Raw genomic sequence first — 26,915 nt, 5'->3', positions numbered from 1 at the left:
CCTCTTAGCCGCTATGAGTTGGGAAGCCAAAGACACCGACGATATATATAGAGGCGATTGACCAAAGTCTGCTCATTGGAAATGAATTTTCAATAGAAATTAGGATATAATATTGCAATCCTCCTTATTCCTTTTCTAATTTGAGAAACCTATACATCTCGCCATTCATTGTATATTTCTATTTTTTTGATACTTTAACGGGCAAGACATCTTCTTAATCAATGTGTATTTCCTACTTTTGAATATCCTGATAGGAAATTCATTAATTAAAAATAAAACCGACATGGAATAAAGATCAAACTGGTTTTTCAGATATATCCAGATTAAAAATGTGAAAATTTATTTTGGCATCTGTCTTTAGTCACTTTAGTCATATTATTAATATTAATAGGTAATGGACTAAGATGGAAAACTTTATTTTTTATACTTTTTTTTTTCTTCTTAAAACCGCCTCCCCCCCCCCCCCCCCCCCTTTTTTTTACCAGTTTCTTAAAACCGTCTCGCCTAGAATTATGTTAAATCTCAAATTTTGATAATAAAATTAATTGATAAAATTATGATATAATCTGTATTTTGAGTGACGTAGGACTAACTTCGATCAGAAAAGACAAATTGATTAAAGTAGAAAGAATCGGACGTTAAGTCGGAGTGGGACATATCAGGAGATTAGACATTGAGTCGGAGGATCAGTCAACGTGCTAGCAAAAGGACTTCGTGCTATAAGTTCGGGCATCGAGTCGAAGGATCATACATTGCGCCAAGAAGATCGAAAGTTACAGGAGGTCAATATACCGATTGGGCTAAATGAGAGGACGATGAACCGAAGGATCGGATGATATGTCAGACAATATAGAATTCTAGTCTTATAATTGGTTATCTTAATCGGTCGTAATAGAGTTAGTTTTTTAGTGTAACCATGTTAACTCAATTAGGGATCCATTGGGCCTAAGTTGGGATTGTTTTGGGCTAAGTGGAAGGCCTATTCGGTGACCCAAGGTTAGGTGTAACTACTAATGAGCTGAAAAAGTCAAGAGCACACTTTTCCAAGTTGTCAAGCGGTGGTACCGCCCAGACACAATCTCTTAGACTGTGTCAGATGGTGGTACCACCAGATTGGGCAATGGTACCATCTAATGTCACGGTGTCAGACGGTGGTACCACCAAACTATTGTGAAATCTTAGGGGCGACATTACATGCTCATCGGAAGAATAGAAAATAAAATCCCCAATTCTCAAAGATATATTTGTCATCATATGGTACGTAAAAATCCGTGAAATATAAAATTACGTGTGAGATAGATTGTGTTACCTAAAGAGATTGCATATCACTGAATCCCTGCAGATCTCTAGGAGAAGGTGAAAGAGGTTAAGCGCCCTCCTCTCTAGCGGTGATCCACACAGTAGAGCTGCAATAATGCTCCTCAAAACTTCATGCATGCTCTGAGGTGGAGAGGGGGAGGAGGATAGGAGATGAAGCAAAAAACTCTAGCCCATAAACTATTGAAACCCTCATATTTATAGAGGTCCCTTATCAACTTAACCCTAATGGATCCTCTCCTATTGGGTATTGAATCTTCATCCAACTACCCAAGCCTCTTAGATTAGTGGATCTCTAACCAATAATCTCTCATAGGCTCTTATTGGATCTCATGTATAAGATCCAATAATTTATGAGCTTATTTGATATCCAATAAGATATTCATATCTGAACCTCTACTAATCGCAATGCCTACCATATGTGTATGACCCTCTAGGCCCAATATCAAGCTAGTTGTAAGTCATATCTGTCAGAACTTCTTCTAGCTTAGTGAATTATTATCTCCATAATAATTCACTCGAGTCATCGACTGAAGATGTACTAGGCCACTATGTCGTTGTCCCTAGACAATATAGGGGAATCTAATCCATTGGACATGTCTATCCTCAATTACCATGTACCTTTAGTCCCTTATCTATCTAATATTCCAAAGATCGTATACCGGGCATGGTGCTATTATATTCATATGATTTCTAATCAAGTCTCGCTCTAATCAGATTCTCCCGGAGAACTCTTTCTCTCTTAATCCAATTGACCCTAACCAAGGATTTGACTAAGGAAGAACACATGAGACATTCCTCTCATGACATCGAGAGTGAATGATCATCTATCGACACTCAATAGCCCTCGTAAGATTGACTATCACTCCCAATGACCGGTTGTGTTAGATCTGGGACATCTAAACCTATAAGTCCGATAACAAAGAGAAGAGCACTCATACAGGATATCTTTGGTGTCTCAAGTCTAAAGACCAGATACACCACTAGGACTACGGAATCACTGTTTAATAATAAGACATCATCAACAATTCAGCATTCCGTAAGCGGATCAATCAATGAACTCATTCTCCAATGAGCACCTGTATTGTATCTCTAATGTCCCTACACGAGCAGCTTTGAGACCAACTACATCCATTATATGGACGGGTATACAACAAACTAGTCTGTCCGATTATCTCGATATCCCTCTCGAGTAACCTATGACTGAGATTATTTAAGATTTATGTTTAAAGGCGAATCAGTCTCATTATCGTGATCTCATCATGATCTGATTCTCATTGCACAGATCCAAGGACATCACAACATATATATATATATATATATATATATGCAACAAGCAATATAAAGTGATAAATGTTAAAATATAATAAGCAAAAAAGACTATGTGTCAAGTCACACGTGCCATCACTTACGTGATTAACTTGTAGGGCACTTATGAATAACAATCTCTCACTTGACCTAAAGCCAATCACATATGTGTCTGATCCCCATCAAACCCCTGTGACGCTCATAGACAATCTGAGACAATGAATTTGTCAGTGGATCTGCAATATTATCTTTGGATGAAACTCTTTTCACTACTACATCTCCTCGGGTCACGATCTCTCTGATCAAGTATAACCTCCTCAGAACATGCTTAGATTTCTGATAAGACCTAGGTTCCTTTACTTTTTCATTCAGACTCCCTCTTTTGCTGCCTCTGCTGCAACAATATACTCCGCCTCTATGGTCGAGTCAACAGTAGTATCTTGCTTGAAACTCTTCTAGCACACTGCTCCTCCATTCAATGTGTACACATACTCTGAATTCGACTTGCTATCATTAACATCGAACTGAAAACTCGAGTCTGTGTAGCCTTCAACCCTAAGGCTACTACCTCTATATATTAGTAAAAGATCCTTAGTCCTTCTCAAGTACTTAAGGATACACTTTACTGCTTTCCAATCCTCCAAGCTTGGATCCGCTTGATACCTGCTCGTGACACTCAAAGCGTGCGTCATATCAGACCTGGTACATAGCATGACATAATGATAGACCCTATTGCTAAGGCATAGGGTATCCTATCTATGTTCGCTCTTTCTTTAGGAGTCTCTGGGGATATACTCATAGAAAATGATATCTCATGTCTCATCGGTGTGAGACCTCTCTTGAAATTTTTCATGCCAAACTTTTTGACAATAGTATCTATTTACTTGGACTAGAATAACACAAGCATTCTCTTGGATCTATCTCTATAGATTTAAATCCCCAAGATATAGGATGCTTCCCTTAAGTCCTTCATGGAGAAGTGTCTAGATAACCAAGCCTTTACTGTGGATAGCATTCTTACATCATTCCCAATTATTAGGATGTCATCCACATATAACACCAAAAAGGTGATAGCGCTCCCACTTACCTTCCTATACACACAAGGCTCATCTTCATTCTTAATGAAGTCATAAGATCTGATTGCCTCATTAAATCTTATGTTTCAACTTCGGGAAGTTTGCTTTAGTCCATAAATGGATCTAAGTAATATGCACATCTTATATGGGTAGTCCTTGGATACGAATCCCTCGAACTGTTTCATATACACCTCCTCATCGAGATTACTATTGAGGAATGTGGTTTTCACGTCCATCTGCTAGATCTGATAATTATAGTGTGCTGCAATAGCCAATAGAATTTGGATGGATTTTAGCATGACTATGGGTGAGAAGGTCTCGTCATAGTCAACACCTTGCCTTTGACGATACCCCTTAACCACTAGCCTTGCTTTATAGGTCTCTACCTTTCCATACACTCCGATCTTTTTCTTAAAGATCCACTTGCAACCGATGGGTATAATACCCTTGGGCACATCAACTAGGTCTCAAACATTTTTAGAGTACATGGAATTCATCTTAGAATTCATGAAAAACTTACTATTTCCTGGAGTCTATACTTATAATAGCATCCTCGTAGGTCTGAGGATCAATATCATCAACATCCTCTTCTTTAATATGTCCCACATATCTCTTATGAGGATGAGATACTCTACCGGACCTACGTAAAGTTGGAACTTGTGTGTTAGGTACCTGAACAGACTCGGGCTGTAGAGTGGTGCTTGAGCTAGGTTCTCTAACCTCGCTCAACTCTATCATACTCCTACTGTTTCCGCCAAGAATGTGTTCATTCTCAAAGAACACCACTCTCTTGGCTACAAAGATCTTTTGGCCCTTGAAATGATATAAATAATACCCACAAGTTTCCTTGGGGTATGCCACGAGCTTGCACCGCTCCGTCCTTGATTCCAACTTATCGGGGTTGTGTCTTTTAACGTCGGCATGGTAACCCAAAATCTTAACAATATTAAGATCAGGCTTCATCCTTTTCCATATCTCATATAGTGTAGATACTACCGACTTAGTTGAAACTCTGTTCAGAAGGTAAGTTGCGGTCTCTATGACATATCTCTAGAATGAGATGGGTAGGTCAGTGAAACTCATCATGGACTGTACCATGTTTAATAGTATGCGATTCCTCCTTTCAGATATACCATTGAGCTGAGGTGTATAAGGAGGTGTCCATTAGGATAGAATCTCATGATTCTTGAGGAACTGGGTAAACTCTATACTTAAGTACTTACCTCCTCGATCTGATCAAAGAGTCTTGATACTCTTTCCAGTCTGGTTCTCCACTTCATTTTTATACTTTATGAATTTCTCAAAGGCCTCGGACTTGTACTTCATTAAGTACACATGTCCATACCTTAAGAAATCATCAGTAAAGATAATGAAATAGAAGTAACCACTAATGAAATGAGTTGACATGGGTCCACATACATCACTATATATGAGTTCCAATAATTCAGTGGCTCTTTCTCTAGTTCCACTAAATGGAGAGTTGATTAGTTTTCTATGAATGCAAGGCTCGTAGGTTGCATATGACTCATAGTCGAATGGATCTAAATATCCATCATTTAGAAACTTTTGAATCCTTCCCTCATAGATGTGACTTAGCCTACAATGTCACAGGTATGCACTGTTCACCTCATCTCGTTTCCTCTTAAACACACTTACATTCATGATATGTGGAGTAGTGTCTAGCATAAATAAACAATTATGCAATGTTCTTCTTATGATGATCTCATCATTTAATAATATTGAACAACATTGTTCTCAAAAACTAATTTATATCCACTAACTATGAATGAAAATAATATTTTTGATAATAGAAGGAATAAAATAACACGCATCCAATGTAATAATAGCTCCACCAGGCAAATGTAGGGTGACCTCACCAACAGCTACCGCAGCAACTTTTGCTCCAATGCCCATCTTGAGGTCCATCTCGCCTCTCGCCAATCAACTAGGCCTTGCTAGAACCTACAATGAATTGCAAATATGATAAGCACTACTAGTATCTAATACCCATGCGTTATCATAAGAGTTTGACAAATGGAGACTGATCATGAATGTACCTGAAACTTCTTCAAGCTTCTGTTTCGCTTTCTCTGCAAGGTACTCTTTGTAGTTCCTCTTCCAGTGCCTATCTTTTCCATAGTAGAAGCACTGGCCTTTATCTTTGCCGAGTCTTTCTTAGCAACCTTTACTTTACCTGGTCTGCCCTTGCCCTTCTTAAGGGACTTTTTTGCTTTCCTTTTCTTTCTGGTCTCACCAGTGTAGAGAACTGGCTTCTCTTTCTTGATAATGCTCTCTGCCTCCCTCAACATATTAAGGAGCTCCAGGAGAGTCACCTTAAGCTTGTTTATATTAAAATTTATTATGAACTGCGAAAAGGAATCTAGTAGGGACTGAAGTATAAGATCTACACACATGTTATCCTCTGGGACCATTCCTAGACCTGTGAGTTTCTCTATCCATTCAATCGTCTTTAGGACATGGTTCTGAACTGGTGTCCCCTTAGTCATCCTAGTACGGAAGAGGCTCTTGGATATCTCATATCGCTGAGTCCTTCCATGTTCCTCAAACAGTTTACGGACATAGGAGAATGAATCTGGCATCCATCTTTACCTGATGTCTCTATAACTCAGGAGTCATAGAGCCTAACATGTAACACTGAGCAAGAGTGAAGTCATCAATGTACTTCATATAGCGAGTGATCTCATCCTCGCTTGCCCCTTCCTCGAGTGTAGGCATCATTGTATCAAGTACGTACATAATTTTCTCCGCCATGAGAATAATTCTCAAGTTACGGAGCCAATCCATATAATTTGGACCAGTGAGGCAGTTGACATCAAGTATGCCATGTAAGGGATTTAAAAGGGACATTTCTGAAAATAAAGATGCAATAAAAATAAATAACATGTAGATTTTACAAAAATAAACAATCAAGGTATAAACTTCTATCTTAATATCCTCCCACTATTTTATTGGCAAGTCACGCGACACCCTTAGCACGTGAAACAGAAGTCTTCAGCATACTTCTAGGGGGGAGATCTAATTAATGTCTTAGTGTAACCTCGAGGGACTCGACCAATCACACTAAACCCAAAAGGTAAGCAACTCTTGTCGATCACAACTCCTTGTGATTTCTGTCTTTTTCGACCTCCGAATCACCATTGTCTCGAGAGACTCGACCAACCATGATGTTCGGTTAAGTCAACACTATCGTTACAAGATGAGTCTGATTCGATGATATACCCTTGAGGTCTCGACTAAGCATATCATGTCCTCATGTCACCGGTGACATCTCTATGTCGTAGGCAAGATAGCGAATCGCGATATAGGTGAGCCTCGAGGGACTCGACTAACTCAACATACACCGAGAATCGGTCCCTACCTATAACGATGGAAGGCCACATGAGTCAATATAATTGTCTCATGTTTACCGACTTAATATTGTCGAGAGAGAGGTTTCTTTGATTTGGTCTCCTAATATGACATGTCACACACATACATATTTAATATATATCTACAATATATATATATATATATATATATATATATATATATATATATATATATATATATATATATATACATATATAGTAGATGTATAAGCAATCACATATCACATGAGCAATTACAACAAAAGATCATGGACCACAATCTAATGTAATCAGGCCCGAGCTAGTGGGCTAAATCACTCACATGAAGATCTATATGTGTAGTGGTGCATCTCCATGCCCTGTGATTGTCCATCTCGTCCTCATCGATTTCGTCGGCATCTCGATGCATTGTGATCGTCCGTCTCGTGGGTCCTGCTATCGCTTTCACGCTCCCGCTGCTCCTCCTCATGTGATTACAACTTAATTATATGCACGTAGGCATGACAATAAATGAGAAATAAAATGGAGGCTCATAGGCCCCTATGATAGTAATCACAAATACACACATCACACAGTTCATGATCATCCGTCCACATATCATACATCATATGTATAAATCATCATCATGTATGACTACTAGATAATAATAAATAATAATAATTAATTAAACCTTTTAATTAATTTTTTTTTTTTTCTGAAATCAAGGACATGTAGGGAATTTCCTGAATGCTAAGGGGGTATTTTCGTAATTTAGGTAAAATACATAATCTGGAATTTCTGAAATTTCGAGGGGCAAAATTATCTTTTGTCCAAAAAAAACCCTAAGCCCCTTTCTCCCTCTTCCCTGTTGCGGCCACCGCTACCTTGCCGATGGTGGCCTGTGCGGCAGGGGGTGCGAGGGCGCCGCCCTTGCCGTAGGCAGTGTGCCTGCAGGCGGCGCCACCCACGTAGGTAGGTGCCCCAGCGGGGCACCGCCTGCTAGCGATGCTGCCCTGCCTGTTGGCGATGTTGCCCCACCGGGCGATTCTGGCTGCGGGCGCAGCGTCGCTGCCCCGCGGCGCCTCTATACGCGGGCGTAGCGGCCATAGGCGCCCTTGCCCCACGATGCCTCTACACGAGGGCTACCAGTGGCAGCGCTAGTAACTGCGGGCTGTGCCAGCGGGCTGTCGGCTCCCGTAGGTTGTAGGTCACCGGTAGCAAGCTTGTTGTACGCAGATGGTAGCGAGGGCAGCAACAGTTGCTGTCATTTCTCACTTTAGCGTCAACGGTTTTGACTTCAAAAGCTTCTCCAAAACACAACACACGTAGTTCAAAACCAATTTTTGCATGAAAAATTTGGCTCTGATACCATTATTGAAAAATCTTGGGGGCAACATCACATGCGTAGCGGAAGAATAGAAAATAAAATCCTTAATTCCCAAATATATGTTCATCATCGTACGAAGATTGGTGTGCAAAAATTCGCGAAATAGAAAACCACGTGTGAGATAGATTATGTTACATAGGGAGATCGCATATCCCTGAATCCTTGCAGATCTCCAAGAGAGGGTGAAGGAGGTCAAGCGCCCTCCTCTCTAGCTGTGATTCACACAATAGGGCTGTGTTGATGCTTCTCAAAACTTCAGGCCTGCTCTGAGGTGGAGAGGGGGAGGAGAATATGAGAGGAAGTAAAAAACTCTAACTCATAAACTATTGAAACCCTCTTATTTATAGAGGTCTCGTGTCAACTTAACCCTAATGGATCATCCCCTATTGGGTATTGGATCTACATCCAACTACTCAAGCTTCTTAGATTAGTATATCTCTATCCAATAAGCTCTCATGGGCTCTTATTGGATATCATCCAGAGGATCCAATAATTCAGGGGCTTATTAGATATCCAATAAAATATAGGCTCCGACGGATATCTCACATCTGAACCTCTACTCATCGCAATGCCTACCATATGTATGTGACTCTCTAGACCCAATATCGAGCTGGTCGTGAGTCATGCCTATCAGAACTCCTTCTGGCTTAGTGAATTATTATCTCCATAATAATTCACTTGACTCATCAACTACGGACGTATTAGGCCACTACGCCATAGTCCGCAAACGATACAGGGGAATCCAATCCATTGGACATGTCTGTCCTTAGTTACCATATACCTTTAGTCCCTCATCCATCTAATATTCCAAAGACCGTATACCGGGTATGGTGTTGTCAGACCTATACGGTTTCTACTCGAGTCTCGCTCTAATCGGATTCTCTTGGAGAACTCTTTCTCTCAATTCGAATAACCTTGGCCAAGGATTTAACTGAGCAAGAATACATGAAACATTCCTCTTATGACACCGAGAGTGGATGATCCTCTATCGACACTTAATAGCCCTCGTAAGGTTGACTACTACTCCTGATGACTAGCTGTGTTAGATCTAGGATATCCAAACCTATAAGTCTGGTATCAAAGAATGAAGCACTTATACAAGACATCCTTGGTGTCTCAAGTATAAGGACCAGATACACCATTGGGATTACGGAATCATTTTCTGACAATAAGGCATCATCAACCATTCAGCATTCCGTAAGCAGATCAATCAGTAAACTCATTCCCCAATGAGCACCTGTATTGTATCCCTAGTGTCCCCACACGAGCAGCTATGAGACCAACTGCATCCATCATATGGACGAGAATATAACATACCAGTTTATTCGGTTATCTCGATGTCTCTCTCAAGTAACCTATGATCGGAATTATTTTGGATCTATGTTTAAAGGCGAATCGGTCTCATTATCGTGATCTCATCATGATCCAATTCTCATTGCATAGATTCAAGAATATCACTATATATATATATATATATATATATATATATATAGTGAGTCATGCCTATCAGAACTCCTTCTGGCTTAGTGAATTATTATCTCCATAATAATTCACTCGACTCATCAACTACGGACGTATTAGGCCACTACGCCATAGTTCGCAAACGATACAGGGGAATCCAATCCATTGGACATGTCTGTCCTTAGTTACCATGTACCTATAGTCCCTCATCCATCTAATATTCCAGAGACCGTATACCAGGCATGGTGCTGTCAGACCCATATGGTTTCTATTTGAGTCTCGCTCTAATCAGATTCTCCCGGAGAACTCTTTCTCTCAATTCGAATAACCCTGGCCAGGGATTTAACTGAGCAAGAATACATGAAACATTCCTCTTATGACACCGAGAGTGGATGATCCTCCATCTACACTTAATAGCTCTCGTAAGGTTGACTACTACTTCTTATGACTAGCTGTGTTAGATCTAGGACATCCAAACATATAAGTCTGATATCAAAGAGTGGAGCACTCATACAAGACATCCTTGGTATCTCAAGTCTAAGGACTAGATACACCATTGGGACTACAGAATCGTTTTCTGATAATAAGGCATCATCAACCATTCAGCATTCCGTAAGCAGATCAATCAGTAAACTCATTCCCCAATGAGCACCTGTATTGTATCCCTAGTGTCCCCACACGAGCAACTATGAGACCAGCTGCATCCATCATATGGACGAGGATACAACATATCAGTTTATTCGGTTATCTCGATGTCTCTCTCGAGTAACCTATGACCGAGATTATTTAGGATCTATGTTTAAAGGCGAATCGGTCTCATTATCGTGATCTCATCATGATCAAATTCTCATTGCATAGATTTAAGAACATCACTATATATATATATATATATATATATATATACACACACAACAAGCAATATAAAATGAGAAATACCAAAATATAATAAGCAAATAGACTATGTGTCAAGTCACTCATGCCATCATTCACATGATTAGCTTACATGACACCTATGACTAGCATAGATTGGGCGATGGTACCACTAGTACCTCGAAACACCTTGCTAGCTTATACATTACAAAGAAAAGAAAAATTGCTAGCTTGCACATTTCAAGGAAAGAAAACTTGGTAGCTTGTAAAAGAAAGTAAAAATTGTTAGCTCGCACAATTCAAGAAAAAGCAAAAACTTGTAAACTTGTAAAAATTACTAGCTTGCAAAGAAAGAAAAAATCTTGCTTGCTTGCTTATCTCAAAAGAGAGCAAAGTTTGCTAACTTGCACGTTTAAGAAGCAGAAATATACTATCTTACAAATCTCAAAAGAAGCAACAATTTTGCTAACTTTCATATGTGAAAAATTTGCTAGCTTACTAGCTTGCACATTGTAAAAGGAAGTAAAACTTGCTAAATTTACTAGCTTGCACATTGCAAAAGGAAGTAAAACTTGTTAGCTTACACATTTTAAGGAGAAAGAATTGCTAAACTTGTGCATCTTTAAAATTTGCTAGTTTGCATGTTCTAAAGTAATATAAAACTTGCATGTTTCAAAAATATGATAGTTGCACTTTTTTCCTTTTTGTTGATGACAAAAGGGGAGAAGTTACGATGATTTGAAATTTGAACCATGCATGGTGTACTTTGATGTTTTAAAATTATAATTATGTATGCAATACTCCTGATTTTATTATGATTATGTATATGATGTATTTCATATAATGTGAATCATGATTAAAATCATTTCAACTTAGGTTAGAATATTATAATTTATTTGAATGATGCTTCATTTCAATATGACAAGTTGATAGGGGGAGTTTAGTTTAAACTCCATTATCAATTAGTTGTCATCATAAAAAAAAGAAGAGATTGTTAAATCTCATGTTTTGATAATGAAATTATGATCTAATCTGTGTTTTGAGTGATATAGGACTAACTTTGATAAAAAAAAGGTATATTGATTAAAATATAAAGAATTAGACATTGAGTTGGAGTGCAACATGTCAAGAGATTGGATGTTGAACCGAAAGATTGATCGATGTGCAAGTAGAAGAACTTCGTGCCATGAGTTCGGGGATCAGGCCGAGGGATCGAATATTACGCCAAGGAGATCGAAAGTTGCGGGAGATTAACATGCCGACTGGGCAATACACCGAAGGAAAGAACGATGCGTCGAATGATCGGATGAAGCGCCGAATGAGCCAATGATATGCCGGATAATATAGAATTCTAGTTTTATAATCAGTTATATCTTAATTGGTCATAGTTAGGTCGTAATTAAGTTAATTTTTGATGTAACCATGCTAACTCAATTAGAGACCTATTGAGCCTGAGTTGGAACTATTTTGGGCCAAGTGGAAAGCTCATTCGATGACCCAAGGCTAGGTGTAACCACCTATGAGATAGAAAAGTTAAGAGCACACTTTTCCAAGTTGTCAAGCAATGGTATCACCCAGTGTTAGTGTGTTAGGTGGTGGTACTGCCAGATTAGGTGGTGGTATTGCCCGTTGTCAAATTGACAGGCGGTGGTATCGCCAGTACTTTGAAAACTCGGGAATTTAAATTTTAGCTCTAATTTTTGAAGCCATTTGGATTCTATAAATATCCCACAAATTCTTACTTGATAAAAAAACATGAAAGTAGAACAAAAACTCTAGGATTCTAACGTTACAATATCTTAAAGTATAGAGTCCCTCCTCCTAGAATTTAGTGATAGTCATAAGGGAGGTGTGTGAGAGAACACTTGTAAAAGAAGAGTGAAAAAGGAGAAAAGAGTTATAAAGATAGTTGATCTTCGCCCGTTGGAAAGAAGATCGGTAGTGAAAGTCGATGGTCTCAAGTGAAGATGAATCGAGAGTAGACGTAAGTCGGGACGATCGAACTACTATAAAATCTGATTTATATTTACTTTATGCTTTTCATTTATATTGCAATTTCTTACTCTCACTATTCTCGGTACGCTTTCGTAGGTTTTTAAGTTAAACATATTTCCAATATAGTTTTATTGAATGAAGTTTTTGAATTGATGTAAGTTTTATGAAAGCATTAATTCACCCTCCCACACTTGATTCGGTCCTAACAAATTCAACTAAAGGGGAAGGGAAAAAAAAGGAGAGAAAATAATGGAAAGAAAAATTAGGGTAGAAGAAAATAAGAAAAATGAAAAGGTAGGTGTGGATATGTGATCTTCCCTTGATTTTTATTTATTAATTATAATTTTCTATTTATTCTATTTAATTTCAAAATTTTCTGCATGTTGTTGCTGAAACATGATTTAACATATATTTTGGTGGTGTATGTTGTTACATTTGATTAGTTAGATTGCACATTAAGTTTATGATAAATATTACATTAGAACATGTTATATGATATTCTGTTTATTATGACTAACAATATTGATACATAGATTTTTAATAAATAATATTTATTTATTTAGTGTATTAATATTTGTTATCTTCTTGTAATTGAGGAATAACTGACTTATTTGGCAATAGTCACACTCTTTATCTAACTATATGAGAAAAAAATAAAAAAAAATAATTTATTTTATATAATTAGAGAGAAGTCTATCTCTCAAGACTACATCTACTTTAAGTGCATCATAGCAATACAATCAAATCAATTTCAATCATTTTAAAATTAGTCACAAGGAGCTTCAGGTCGGGTTGCTGCAATAGGAGGCCAAAGGCTAGATAAAAAAAGAAGTCTAATAGTACATCCTTTATGATTTCTAACGTAACAAAGAATTATGAAGCCATTATGAATGATAATTTGGAACATAGAAAACTTATGATGTCACATAAGTTTTAGGTTGATCATTGGTACTTACACTGAATAGGCACGTGTTATTCCTCTTATATTATCTCTTAATGACTTGTGACTTTAAAAAGTTTTACAAAAATATTCAACAATATTGCTAAGAAGGATAATCTTGGATAGATAAAATATATATCAATGTTGAGAGTATAATATAAGATAAAAGTAAATTATTACAAATGATAGATAATACATTAAAAAATACTAAATAAAATTCACAAATCATAACAAACCATATATACATATATGACATTATATACATGTCATGGACAATTGTCATGTTCAATTCTCTTGACATCACTCGTAATGAATGATGAAGATGAATCATATTAAACTCCTAACGACTAAAAGAGTGATGTCTTACAATTCACAGTGATGACACATCTTTACCATAAGGAGGAGATCGAATAATCATGACGTCTAATGAGCTATTGATCCCTCATGTCTTGAATATCGAACCACTAGTTTATTTAGCATAATTAGCCTATGGTATAACACATATAGAGAGTCATGTCACTCGGATCTAACAACTAGGCTAGGCTATCAGGCTAGGATCAATCAAGAGGTGATCGAATTTCATTGTAAGAAGGTTATGTTATTTTTTTTGTTGCAAGTGCTTGTTTTTTGTGATAGCATTAGGATCTTAATGAAACTAAGTGTGGAGGGGGAGGGATAGTGAATAAGTGCTATTGTAAATCTTAAATAATTTTTAAATTCAATCGAGCAAAACACGTATTGAAAACACAATTAACTGAATATTGTGAGTAAAGTGGATAGTAATAAGTATGTAATTATAAAAGTTAGAAATAAGAACAGGAAGGCAAATCGATTTATAGTGGTTCGATCTTCCTGACCTACGTCCAGTCTCGATTCCTCTTCTCTCGAGATCTTTGACTTTGACTATCGATCTTACTTTCAATTGGTGAAGATCAACCATCATTTACAATTTTTTTTTCTTTTTCAAGTTTATGAGAGAACCTTCACACTTACTCCTTTACAAGCGACCTCTCACCTCTAATAATTTATATTACAACTACACTCAAGAGAGATGATGATACTCAAATAATACTTAATAAGAGAGTTATAATATTTTACAATCTCAAGAATGAATGCTCTATCAACCAAACCTAAGTGAGATATTTATAACCCTCAAAAGACTTCTAAAATGAAGCCAAAATTTTAGGGTATGAGCGATATTATCGTTGATTTCAAATGATATTACTATTGAAATATTTGAAGCGAAGCTATAATACTAGACACTCACGGTTCGACCACTATAATTTTTGACATGGAGCTGCAATACTAGACTTCAATGGTATTAATGTTGTAGTTTTTAATATGATATCGCAAAACTTGACTTTGGTGAGACTACTACTATCATAGCTAATACCATTACTTGACCTAAGTAGTTTAGGTCATATGTTTGACCTTCTAATAACCCATGATAACTCAAATTAGCCTAAAGTTGCCTCGACCAAGACTTTGACTCATCAAACACTCATCCGAAACACCATCGAAGATTTTGGCACATTATCCACTCTTTCAGTATACCTTGACACTTCATTCAAGCCTTTCGCACATCATCCTATCCTCCGACATATTGATTTCATCTCGATATCTAATCTTTCAGTGTGATATTCGATCTTTCAAGCACGATGTCTGAACTTCAAGAATGAAGTTCATTCTTCGGTATGTCGACTAATCATTTAGCTTGACATCTAATTTTTAGCATGATAATCTTTAAACACAATATCTGACACTCTAGCTCGATCTGACACCATGATCAAAATATTTCATGTATCATTTTTCTTAAAAATATATTAATTTATTAAACTTTTCAACTGATTTTATTATCAAAATATGATATTCGATATATAATACTGTTGCTATTCTCAAAGATCTATGTATTGTCATTGAACAAATATGATAAGTTCATATTGAAACAGACTAATTATTGGTTGACATCCTTACATCTTTAACCAGCATGCTCCTCCCCTTGAAAAATTTTAATGATTATATTATTTTTTTATTAAAAAACTAATGCTAAAGAGCTCTGATGCATTTGCTCACTCTAACAATTTTATTATGACTATAACTATCTACTCAGATGCAAATTATTGTACACAAATAAGCATTATCACTTAAAATTTTTATTTTAAAAAATCAAATATTAAAGAACTTATCTCGTTTCTCTATGCAAGTTAGAATGTAACTTGTCCATCACATCTTAGTTGAATATATTTTGGCTTATGTTACTATAGATAATCTAACCACTCTCAAATATATATCTAGACAAGTTTGGTAGACATTATTTATCGATCCTCCAATTAAACGAGAGCTTAACAATAGTTTGCTTTTTAGAAAAGTAAAAAAAAAAAAAAAGAAACATATATAACTTGCTTCTAACGATGCAATTTATATAAGTTTTTATGATTAATATATTATTAGGATATTTGAATCGATTAATGCATTATTATACAATAATATGATTCAAATTTAAGTTCATGTGCGAGCGTATAGATATTACTTGATGTAATAATTTTTTATTCAAAAAAAATACTATTTGTAGTTGTAATGTAAAGCATCCTCATTAATTGGAGTTTCAAGTGTATTTCTTCTGAAAATTTATTGAATATAATCAAACATATTCATATTGATTATGGAAATCTTCCCATTTTGATTTTATGATGATTGTACTCCTCTTTATTGAATTTAATATCATTTCTTATTTTGGAAAAGGACAGCTTGTAATAATATAAGATCCATTCTAAATCACTCGATGGAAAGCAAGAATCAAGATTGATTATGCATTTCATCAAATGTCCGCCTCGATCTACAAGTGATAGGAATACAAGCTAAGCTTCTAAATGGCCAGCGGAGATCAGGAGATGATGCTGATTTCATGCTCCTCATCTCCAACAATTAAGAAGTGAGATCCTTTGTCCAACACCCTTCTGCCATCGTCCATGACTCGGCTGAGATGCTCGCAAGCGCTCAGAGAAAACTCCACTTTGGTGCTCTCTCCAGCCTCCAAGTGCACGCTCTGGAAACCCACCAGCTGCTTTGCCGGCCTACCATGTTCTGTAGATGGCCAGCGAGAGAAGAGCAGCACAGGGTGCCGTCCGGCCATGGGACCATGGTTCTTGACACTGACGGTCGCAGAGATTTTAAGTTCTCCGCATGTGTTGAAGCCTAAGCTTGCGACGTCATAACTGAGAGTGTTTGGATCATTCGGTTGAGCCTGGGGAGACGACGAGTTGTTCAGGTAGATCGAAGTTGCAGTTCCAGCTGCGAATTCATATGAATGACTGGAGTAGCTGAGGCCATAACCAAATTGGTAGACGGGCTTGCCGTTGTAGAATCTGTAGGTGCGTCCCGGATAGCCCGTGGCAGGGTCGGCCCTCATCCTCATGTCAGTCATCGGCACCTTTGTGAAGTCTTGTGGATACCAAGTAACAGGCAATTTCCCCCCTGCGCCGACCAGGTTGATCAAGTAAGTAGCGTGAAGTAACCCTTTCCAGTATAAAGATACGAAGTCTTGCGAGTTAGCATGTTACATAGCAAAGAAATCATGAGACGTTTCACCTGGATTGTGGTCTCCAAAGATGATGCTTGAGATCGCTGATCCACCTGCTTCACCGGGATAACCTGCCCACAAGATAGCTCCTATTCTCGGGTCGTTCTTTGCGAACGTAATGTCCAGCGGACCGCCGGATAGCAGCACCAGGATGATGGGCTTCTTTGCTGCTTCGGCAACTTTGGATATGAGAGTCTGCTGCATTCCTGGGAGAAGCAAATCCGTCCTATCATGGCCCTCTTGCTCCTGATCTTGATCCAACCCCATGAACATGATGACATAGTCCACTGAGCTCGCCAATTGGACAGCTTCGGGGATCTTAGTAACGTTGCAAGCAACGATGTTACACCCTGCTACGAATCGGGTATTTTTGATGGAGCTCTGCAATGCCTCGAGTGGGGTGATAACCTCGCAAGGAGGGCCATTATAGTTACCCATAAGGCTTGGAGGGAAGTTGGCGTTTGGGCCAATCACACCGAGAGATGTAACGTTTGATCTCGCTAGAGGAAGGGTATTGCCAGTGTTCTTTAAGAGAACGATGCCGTCTTGGGCTGCTTGGAGAGCCAAGTTTTTGTGCTCCGTCGAGCAGACTTGGCTGGGGGGGATATCCCCTGAAGGGAGCTTTTGTGGATCTCCATTGAAAAGTCCAAGCTTCATTCTCAAGGAGAAGGCATTGAATAGGGCTCTGTCTATGTCACTTTCAGAGAGATTCCCGTTTTTGATAGCAGCTCCTACATGCTGATTCATAGCCTTACCGCAATTTATATCCACTCCTGCAAATTTTTTCGACATGATTAGTACTTCTTCCAACATGAGACAAGTAAGCTGAAAGATCATGGTTCATCTTCACAATACTGAATTAGTAAAAAAAATAATCGATGGAATTACTGATCACAGATCTTCTTGATATATATTATTTACTAATAATATTATATTAATCGATGAGAGTCTACTTAGAATTAATTATAAACGTATGCTATAAAGATAAATATTAAAAATAAAATAATTTAAATTAAGTAAATATATAAAATATAATTTTAGTAATTATACAAATAGACAGAAGAATATAGTTGAATTAGATGGTCAAAAAATTATTTTAAGTAGAAACCCTAGGCATCTTAGATTAATTATTAAATAAGATAGAGAGATTAATAAATATATTATTAATAGAGTAAAAATATGATAGTTAAAATGACGATAGGAATTAGGAGTCTTATGTGATCATCAAATGCCTATGAGATTAAAAGAAAATTTTTATAAGATAATCGTGAGTCCTACTTTATATATCTGAGGGTTGGGTAATTAAAAATAAAATATTAAAAAAATTTATGTTGTTGAGATGAAAATGTTAAAAAAGATACATGGGGTTATTATGAAAGATATAAAAAAAATATTTTTATTTATGAATAATTAGATATTATAGGATAAAAAGAGAGAAAACCATTTAAGATAGTATAGGCATATTCTCAAGAGACATCTCGATGTCACGATCAAAAAAGATGAAATAATTACTGTTAGTGATATGAGAAGAGATTCAAGAACACCTAAAAAGATGTTAATAAAAACTATACATAAATATTTAAATATTCTAATCTTAACTTATATCAATGATAATAAAAGATTCGATATATTCAATTCTAAATAATTGAGATTTATGATTTTATTATTATTATTATTGTTATATAGATTTACTATATTAAGCTTTTGACCCTTACAAATATCTAAGGCTGAATTAGTAAGAGAAATAAAAGGATCATGGATTTGCTACATCAAGCCTTTGGCCATTAGAAGTGTGTGTTGCTTGCTTATGTTGTAAACAATAAAAGCCATGCATCATCCTTCTTACCAGCTTTGAGAGCATAACTAACAGCCTCTTCGAGCGTTTTGGCGTAGTGTGAAGCACCATACATGAAATCAACTGCAGCACAGTCGGAAGCAATGTATCTGAGGAATAGTCAAAGAATGATGATAGTAAGGAAGAAGAAGAAGTGAAAAGAAGAGAGATGTTTCGTATTGACATTATGTTTCGCTAAACACAAACATTGGATCAAAACAATAGGTCAGTGATCTGAATTGAAGGGACTATAAATAACCAGCTCATACTAATACGAAATCCCTACGATCTTACCCATCAAGACCCCACAAGTTTTTGGCTTGCTTGGTCAGAAGATTGTAATCAGCACAGGTGGGTACTCCATTCACGCGATTGTATGAACACATGACACAAGTGGCTCGACCTTGTTCGACGCAGCTTCTGAAAGGCGGCTGAAAGGTATCTTCCATGTCCTGAGCCGTCACCTGAGCAGCACCAAACAAGCCACTGAGATGCTCGCTCCTCAAATTCGATCGATCATTTGGTTGTGTTGTGTGAGAAGTGACTATTAAGATTTAAAGTAGTATTTTTTTAAGTAAATTAGTTAGATAGAGTTTTAGAGATAAGAATCTCTTAATTTGAATTAAAAAGTACTTTCTTATGAAGAATTTTAAATTTTTTATCTTTTAAATAAGTTGATTAGATAAATTTTTTAGGTAAAAGTTTTTGATTTATATAGATTCATCGAAGTAAAAGAGTAGTTTAAAATCTTATAAATATTTTTTTTTTAAAAATAATATATATTTTTCTTCTATCTTAATTTTTTATTTTCCTATTTGGTTTGATCTTTGAAAAATAGTTCATTTTTTTTTCTACTATTTAAGAAAGAATTATAATTGCAACTTACCCGAGCATCAAAAGTAAAGCGAACGTTGCCGTTCCAATTATCCAAATCATAAGCCGTGAAGTGTTTGCAGCAAGCTGAAGTCATCAGCTGGCCAGACCTTTCACCTGTGGGGGAATCGCCCTGTAGTCCTCTCACAAAGGAGACGGCATACTTGCTTGCCGTCGTGGGATCCTCACCGGGAGTCTCCTGGCCTCTGCCCCACCTGGGATCTCTGAATATATTCACGTTTGGCGACCATAGTGTTAATCCATCTGCCTGTCCCGCGTTGTACATTGCTCGAGCCTCCACCGCGATAGCCTTCAAACCTCAGAAGAAGATGCACTCACATATCAAACTGCTTAAGATTAAGCTATTCCAAGTCCTTCGGTTTCCATCAAACTTAGCATAAAACAACCACGAACATTACAGCGGAGGAATTTGGAGCATGCACTACCTGTCCGATACGATACCATAGGTCGGGGTTGAAGGAAGCTGCAGTAAGTATAACTTGGGGGAAGCTGGTAGCATTCGGAATGGTGCGGCCGATGAAGTGCATGCCATGTCCCCAGTTCGACAGACCGTGCAACGCCTCCGACCACCAATTGTACTTCGGCACGCCGAGCCGGGGGATTTCAGCGGCCTGATCATCCAGTTGTTGTATCTTCTCCTCCAAGGTCAAGCGTGAAATAAGATCATTCACTCTCTTGTCAACGGGCAGTGTCGTCTGACAGAATGCGTAGTTTCGCGTGGACGGGTTTGTAGGATCGCATGCAATTGGAGGGGATGAAAAGACTGTGAGTGGTTGTACGAGCAGCAGCAGTAGAGCGACGGAAAAGGTCAGACCACCATGGAGTTCTCTCCGAGTTCCCATCCTCTCAGCTGCTATGGTGTTACAGCTTTTACGGATGGGGGAGCGAGGACAACGGCGATGAATATATGAATCATAGATGCATCGTAGGAGAATGTACTGGCGGATTCATGATTGTGATTTGACTGTCACTTTGGCAAGCAATTCGCCCAATTGTTCATCTGCAATGAATCCTCCTTATTGTTTTCCTAATTTGCGGAACCTATACAGCTTACCGAGCATTGGATACTTCGAATCCTTTTGATACCTCGAAAGGCAAGACATATCCTCATTCCTTCGTTATTGGTTTCTTTGTTTGAAACATATAATAAATTTATTTGTTTCTCGAATTTAATTTAATTTTATGTATAAAAATTATTTTTTATTTTTATTTTTATTAATTTATCAATGATTAGATTTTGAAGATTACAAATGATTTTAGTTGGAAGATGACCTTTTTTTCGTTTGGTTAATCGGTTTGATAGATTCTTGTTTTGGGAAAGAAAACCTTCTAAATCACCAAACGGAAAGGAAACAAAATTAACTATGCATTAAGTAGATTCATTAAACATTTTAAAGGATGCATTACATATGACAATTCATTCTGCAGTTTCAATCAAATGAAAATAAGTTAAACTTCGAATTGCCCTGTGGAGATTAGAAGACGATGTTGATTTCATGCTCTTTTTCTCCGACAACTAGGAAGTGAGATCCTCTGTCCAACACCCTTGTGCCATCGCCCATAGCTCGGCTGAGCTGCTGACAGGGCCACAAAGAAAACACCACTTTGGTACTCTCTCCAGCCTCCAGGTGTACGCTCTTGAAACCTATCAGCTGCTTCACTGCCCGGCCATGTTGCAGAGATGGCCAGCGAGAGAAGAGTAACACTGGATGCTTTCCAGCCATAGGACCATGATTCTTGACACTGACTGCAGCAGAGAGTTTTAGTTTTCCGCATGCGTCGGAGCCTATGCTTTCTATGTTATAACTGGGAATGTCTGAGTTTGCCGTAGCCTGGAGAGGTTGTGAGTCGTTCAGGTAGATCGAAGTTACAGCTTCAGCTTCGAACTCATACGAGTACGTGGTGTAGCTGAGGCCGTGGCCAAATCTATAAACAGGCTTGCCGGTGTAGAATCTGTAGGTGCGTCCTGGATAGCCAGAGGCAGGGTCGGCCCTCATCCTCATGTCAATCATTGGCACCCTTGTGAACTCTTGCGGATACCAAGTAACAGGCAATCTTCCCCCTGCGCAAACCAGGATGATCAAGTAAGTAGCATGATGTGTGAGCTAGTATGAACAGTTTGTGATTAGAAGAACATTAGTTCTATATATGATCTCATTGTTCACCAAGAATTCCATTACTGGAGCAACGTTAAGTAGCTGTTCTTGATGTTCATGTACCCACAGCCTACTCTTGAAGCACAGAAACCAGATGCGTATATGCTTCAGTTTGTTGCATGGCAAAGCACTAGCTTCAGGTTTGTGGTAGAAAGCTTCGACTTTGTAAGATTCTGCAAGTGAATGGGATACTTCACCTGGATTGTGCTCTCCGAAGATGATTCGTGCGATCGCTAATCCACCTGCTTCACCAGGGTAACCAGCCCACAAGATACCTCCGATTCTTCCGTCGAGCTTTGCGAACGTAATGTCCACCGGACCACCGGATAGCAGCACCAGGATGATGGGCCTTTTTGCTGCTCCTGCAACATTGGATATGAGAGCTTGCTGCATTCCTGGGAGAACCAAATCCACTCTATCGAGGTCCTCTCTCTCCTGATCTTGCTCCAGCCCCATGAACATGATCACATAGTCCACTGACTTGGCCAATTGCACAGCATCATTAATCGAACTAGAAGTGCAAGCAGCGCTGTCGCACCCTGCGACGTACCGAGTACTCCCGACATAGGTCTGCAATGCCCCAAGTGGAGTGATACCTTTGCAAGGAGGCCCTCCATAATTACCAAGAAGTTTGTACCCGACGTTAGCGTTTGGGCCAATGACACCAAGAGATGTAACCCTTGATCTTGCCAGGGGAAGCAAATTGGCTGTTTTCTTTAAGAGAACGATGCCGTCTTGGGCTGCTTCGAGAGCCAAGTCTTGGTGCTCTTTCGAGCAGATTTGGTTCGCAAAGATGTTTCCCGAAGCTTGTTGTTTTGGAATTCCATTGAAAAGTCCAAGTCTCATTCTCAAGGAGAAGAGGTTGTGCAGTGCTCTGTTTATCTCACTTTCAGATAGTTTTCCCTCTTTGACAGCTGATCCAGCATACTTCTGCACATAGTCACCACAATTTAGATCCATTCCTGCAAAGTTTTCGATCATGATTAGTTCTGCTTACCATGTACATCATTCTTCATGTTGACAGCACTGAATTACTAGGAGTTAAAGTATGATTCTAGCAAACTGAGATTGTTGGAAATTACTGAACGAAACCCAAGTTGAAGTTCTTACATGCATCTTCATCTATGTAGAAGCTCACCAAATGTTGATTCCTTCGATAGTGACCCAGTCCAAAGCTTCATCCTAATACTTAGCTTTACTTTTTGAGCCATATGAGTTGTGTAAGGTTCTTTTTTTGTCAAAGGATGACTTACTACTATGTTGTGGTTGAGGACCAAGCTCATGCTCATTATATTACACAAGAATTTTAGCTTGATTCCTTGTTTAAATTACACTCGACACATTCTGATCATAATTCTTACCAAGTATAGGAAAATAGTGAATTGTCTATTTGGAAAGGTTTTGCCAGTAGTAGGCAGCTTGCCTTGTTTCAGTTCTATATAGCAAGTTTTAGTAGATTGTGCTGTAAGCAATTTAAACCATAACAGAGCCTTCACATAGTCCATACCAGCTTTGAGAACATCAGCAACTGCATCTTCAGCTGATTTGGCATAGCCATCAGCACCATAAATGAGAGCAACCGCATCACAGTCTGAAGCAATGTATCTGAACAATATACCAAGAATGATCATTAGTCGTAGTTACTGCTGCAACAACTCTATTTCAGATTGGATAAACATTGTTTTCGGCTCACAAGATGAAAGAAGAAAGAGAGATGTTTCATATTGACATTATATTTCATTAAGCAGAAAGGAAAGTTATGATGGGATCAATATAGTTGGTCAGTGATTTACGACTTCATCAACTTACCCATTAAAGCCCCACAACCCTCTGGCTGTCTTCGACAATAGATTGTAATCAGCACAGGTGGGTACTCCATTGACGCGATTGTATGAGCACATGACACAAGTGGCCCGACCTTGTTTGATGCAGCTTCTGAAAGGAGGCTGATAAGTATCTTCCATGTCCTGAGCTGTTACCTGAGCAGCAAATGAGCCACTGAGGATTTCCTGACATATGATCGATCTAGTTGTCCGAGAAGGAACGCGCCATTCTTAGAGTAACTTACCCGAGCATCGAAAGTGTAGCGACTGTTCCCCTTCCAATTATCCATGTCATAGGCTGTGTAATGTTTGCAGCAAGCCGAAGCCTTCAGCTGCCCGGACCTTCTCCCTCTGAAGGAATCACCCTGTAGTCCTCTCACGAAGTAGACAGCATATTTGCTCGCTGTCATGGGATCCTCGCCGGGAGTCTCTTGGCCTCTGCCCCACCTTGGGTCTCTGAATATATTGACGTTCGGCGACCAGAATGTTAATCCTTCCGCCTGTCCCATGTTGTAGATTGCTCGAGCCTCCATCCCAATAGCCTTCAAATATCAGAGGCAGATGTAAGCACTACATTCACAACCAACTGATACCTCTGTGTCAACCTACATGAGATACCTGTCCGATGCGATACCATAGCCGGGGGTTGAAGGAAGCTGCGGTAAGTATGACTTGGGGAAAGCTTGTAGCGGACCGAATGGTGCCGTTGAAGTGGATACCTCGTCCCCAGAGTGACAGACCATGCAATGCCTCCGACCACCACTTGTAGCTCGGCACGCCCAGCCGAGGGATTGCAGGAGCTACATCACCCAGCTGTGGTATCTTCTCCTCCAAGGTCAAGCGTGAAACGAGATCACTCACTCTCTTATCAATCGGCAGTGTCGTCTTACAGAACGCGTAGTATGGGGTCGATGGGTTTGTAGGATCACATGCAAATGGAGGGGTTGATGAGAAGACTACGAGTGGTTGTACCAGCAGCAGCAGTAGTGTACTAAGAACGCGGAGTTCTCTATCAGCTCCCATTCTCTCAGCTAAGCGTCACTGCTGCTTTGGAGGAGAGGCGAAGACGACGACGATATAAATAGATTCAGGATTGTGAGTGGAGTGTCACTTATGCGAGCAATTGACCAAATGAAATCTCAACCGGACATGGGATATATGTTATCTTAATCGAGGATTCTTCCTTCGAGTGAAAGGGACAAAGATGTAATGCCACGACCTGATCACGTTTAGTGATAATAATCTGACAAAACCCACAGCTTTTTGTGTTGGGTTGGTGCTTCCCTCCATGCTCAAGCCTTGAATAGAATATCTTCACCATTGTTAGGGACGATAAGTTTGCATGTTCCATACTGGTATTTCATATTGGGCAATCCATAACAGATGAAGAGAACAAAGGTTAATCGTTTTGCTGATAACAGTGAATTGGCAACCTAAGATCAAACTCCACTTCACAGACAGTTTGCTCAAGTTAGGCAAGACCAGTGTTTTGGCATGATGTGTGCAACAGTAAGCTGGGTGTACATTCCGTATAACTTAAGACAAGCTGACCACGAAAGTTAATCTTCTAGATCCGCATGTGGATTGAGACACTTGATGTCCGGACCATGGCCTACCACTTTGCTGTGGCAGCAGCATCAATCACATAGAACTGGAGCAGAAAAAAGTACACTTTGGGGAGCCTTCCATCGTTCATCACTCGCCAAATTTTCCTCGTCATCATTACAACTAAATCGACAAGGAAACTGCAAACTTCATCCTCTCACAATTGCCGCCACATTGGCGTGAAGAGAATCTGTTATCCTGGACTTTGCTGCACAAGTAGTAAATAGACTAAAGACCGGCTGATGAGCAATGGAAATAAAGTTAATGGATGGGAAGGCATGACTCATTGGACCGCCCAGGACTTGGTGGGAGAGAGAGATAAAGCTACATGTCACGCGTGAAGATTCCTCTCCATGGATGAACTTCTAAGTTACTCCAGTTCCAGATTACTTAGCTCTGCATGACATGGTTTTACTCTTTATCTAAGTTGCTAAAGCACTTCATGTGACCAGCTAACTTTATCTTCTAAGGGAAGGAACCAACTAGCTTTTCCTTATTCTTTTTTCCCCCTTCTATTTTGTGCTTCATGTTCCCATTTGCAGTATCTGCATATAGTGCATGCTTGCCTTGCAGGTTAAATTTGCCTCTGTGGCTCAGATTGCCATGGAATTGAATGCTGAAGGAATTATCATTCTTTAACAAACAACAAGCATCTCTCATGCCTTAATTTACATGGCCATCCACTGAATATATGTGTCAGAAGAGATCATTGAGCATTTGAGTTACTATGATATATTATATGCCTCAGTGTCATCATACGCAATACGAGCAATTACACTATCAAGTAGAGACACCCCAAACAAATTTAAAAGACTCAGCATCTCACTGCACTCCTCACTACACTTCCTGAATAGAAAGATCAGCACTCGGGAAGAATGATGATTTAGGCATTTTATATTTTCTTTATTCAGACTCCTTGTAACACTAAATAGTCATTAGTTTTTCTTGAAATGGATCATCTAAAGCAACGTATTTTTCTCTACTGTATGGCCAACCAGTACAAGTCATAAGACCTTTTTTCTGGTATGGTACCCGGAAGATCCGAAAGTTTAAATTTTTGATTTCATTTTTGAAATCATTTGGGGCCTATAAATACCCCACTTGGGCGGCAAGAATTTTTGAGAAAAAAACTGAGAAAACTCCGTCAAAACTTTGAGTTTCCTCCTCCTAGTGCTTAGAGTTAATCCTAAGGGAAGTGTACGAGGGAATACTTGTAAAAGAGTGACTTGTAAGAGTTATCTCCTAAACTCATGAAAAGAAAAAAGTATTATAAAGAGGTGGTTAGTCTTCGTCTATTGAAGAAAGACCGTTAGTGAACGTCG

At 38.7% G+C, this 26,915-nt stretch overlaps 2 protein-coding genes across 2 annotated transcripts; both read right to left on the bottom strand.

Annotated features, from left to right (window-relative positions):
* Nucleotides 1–16,585: 16,585 nt before the first annotated feature.
* LOC135636538 (probable beta-D-xylosidase 7) lies at nucleotides 16,586–20,851 on the bottom strand. Its single transcript, XM_065148284.1, has 6 exons — nucleotides 20,435–20,851; nucleotides 20,002–20,298; nucleotides 19,410–19,579; nucleotides 19,128–19,225; nucleotides 17,290–18,054; nucleotides 16,586–17,175 (listed from the first exon to the last, which is right to left on the bottom strand). The coding sequence occupies exons 1-6, from the start codon at nucleotides 20,849–20,851 to the stop codon at nucleotides 16,586–16,588; spliced, it is 2,337 nt and encodes a 778-aa protein (XP_065004356.1).
* Nucleotides 20,852–21,373: 522 nt separating this feature from the next.
* Nucleotides 21,374–25,023, bottom strand: LOC135616790 (probable beta-D-xylosidase 7). Its single transcript, XM_065116398.1, has 6 exons — nucleotides 24,607–25,023; nucleotides 24,234–24,530; nucleotides 23,975–24,144; nucleotides 23,673–23,770; nucleotides 22,363–23,127; nucleotides 21,374–22,071 (listed from the first exon to the last, which is right to left on the bottom strand). The coding sequence occupies exons 1-6, from the start codon at nucleotides 25,009–25,011 to the stop codon at nucleotides 21,485–21,487; spliced, it is 2,322 nt and encodes a 773-aa protein (XP_064972470.1). The 5' UTR covers nucleotides 25,012–25,023; the 3' UTR covers nucleotides 21,374–21,484.
* Nucleotides 25,024–26,915: the final 1,892 nt, after the last annotated feature.

Source organism: Musa acuminata, chromosome BXJ1-3, assembly GCF_036884655.1.
Source record: "Musa acuminata AAA Group cultivar baxijiao chromosome BXJ1-3, Cavendish_Baxijiao_AAA, whole genome shotgun sequence".
Classification (NCBI taxonomy): Eukaryota; Viridiplantae; Streptophyta; class Magnoliopsida; order Zingiberales; family Musaceae; genus Musa; species Musa acuminata.
Note: the sequence above shows the minus strand (reverse complement) of the source record. Positions and strands in the feature narration are given on the sequence as shown.

What these genes read in the sequence shown, in the direction of transcription:
- LOC135636538 (XM_065148284.1), bottom strand. Translation starts at nt 20,851, where the DNA reads ATGGGAACTCGGAGAGAACTCCATGGTGGTCTGACCTTTTCCGTCGCT. An exon ending in TATGGTATCGTATCGGACAG is followed by an intron (nt 20,299 to 20,434) that starts GTAGTGCATGCT and finishes TGAGGTTTGAAG; the next exon opens with GCTATCGCGGTGGAGGCTCG. An exon ending in CTTTGGAGACCACAATCCAG is followed by an intron (nt 17,176 to 17,289) that starts GTGAAACGTCTC and finishes TGGTCGGCGCAG; the next exon opens with GGGGGAAATTGCCTGTTACT.
- LOC135616790 (XM_065116398.1), bottom strand. Translation starts at nt 25,011, where the DNA reads ATGGGAGCTGATAGAGAACTCCGCGTTCTTAGTACACTACTGCTGCTG. An exon ending in TATGGTATCGCATCGGACAG is followed by an intron (nt 24,531 to 24,606) that starts GTATCTCATGTA and finishes TGATATTTGAAG; the next exon opens with GCTATTGGGATGGAGGCTCG. An exon ending in GGGTTGTGGGGCTTTAATGG is followed by an intron (nt 23,771 to 23,974) that starts GTAAGTTGATGA and finishes TATATTGTTCAG; the next exon opens with ATACATTGCTTCAGACTGTG.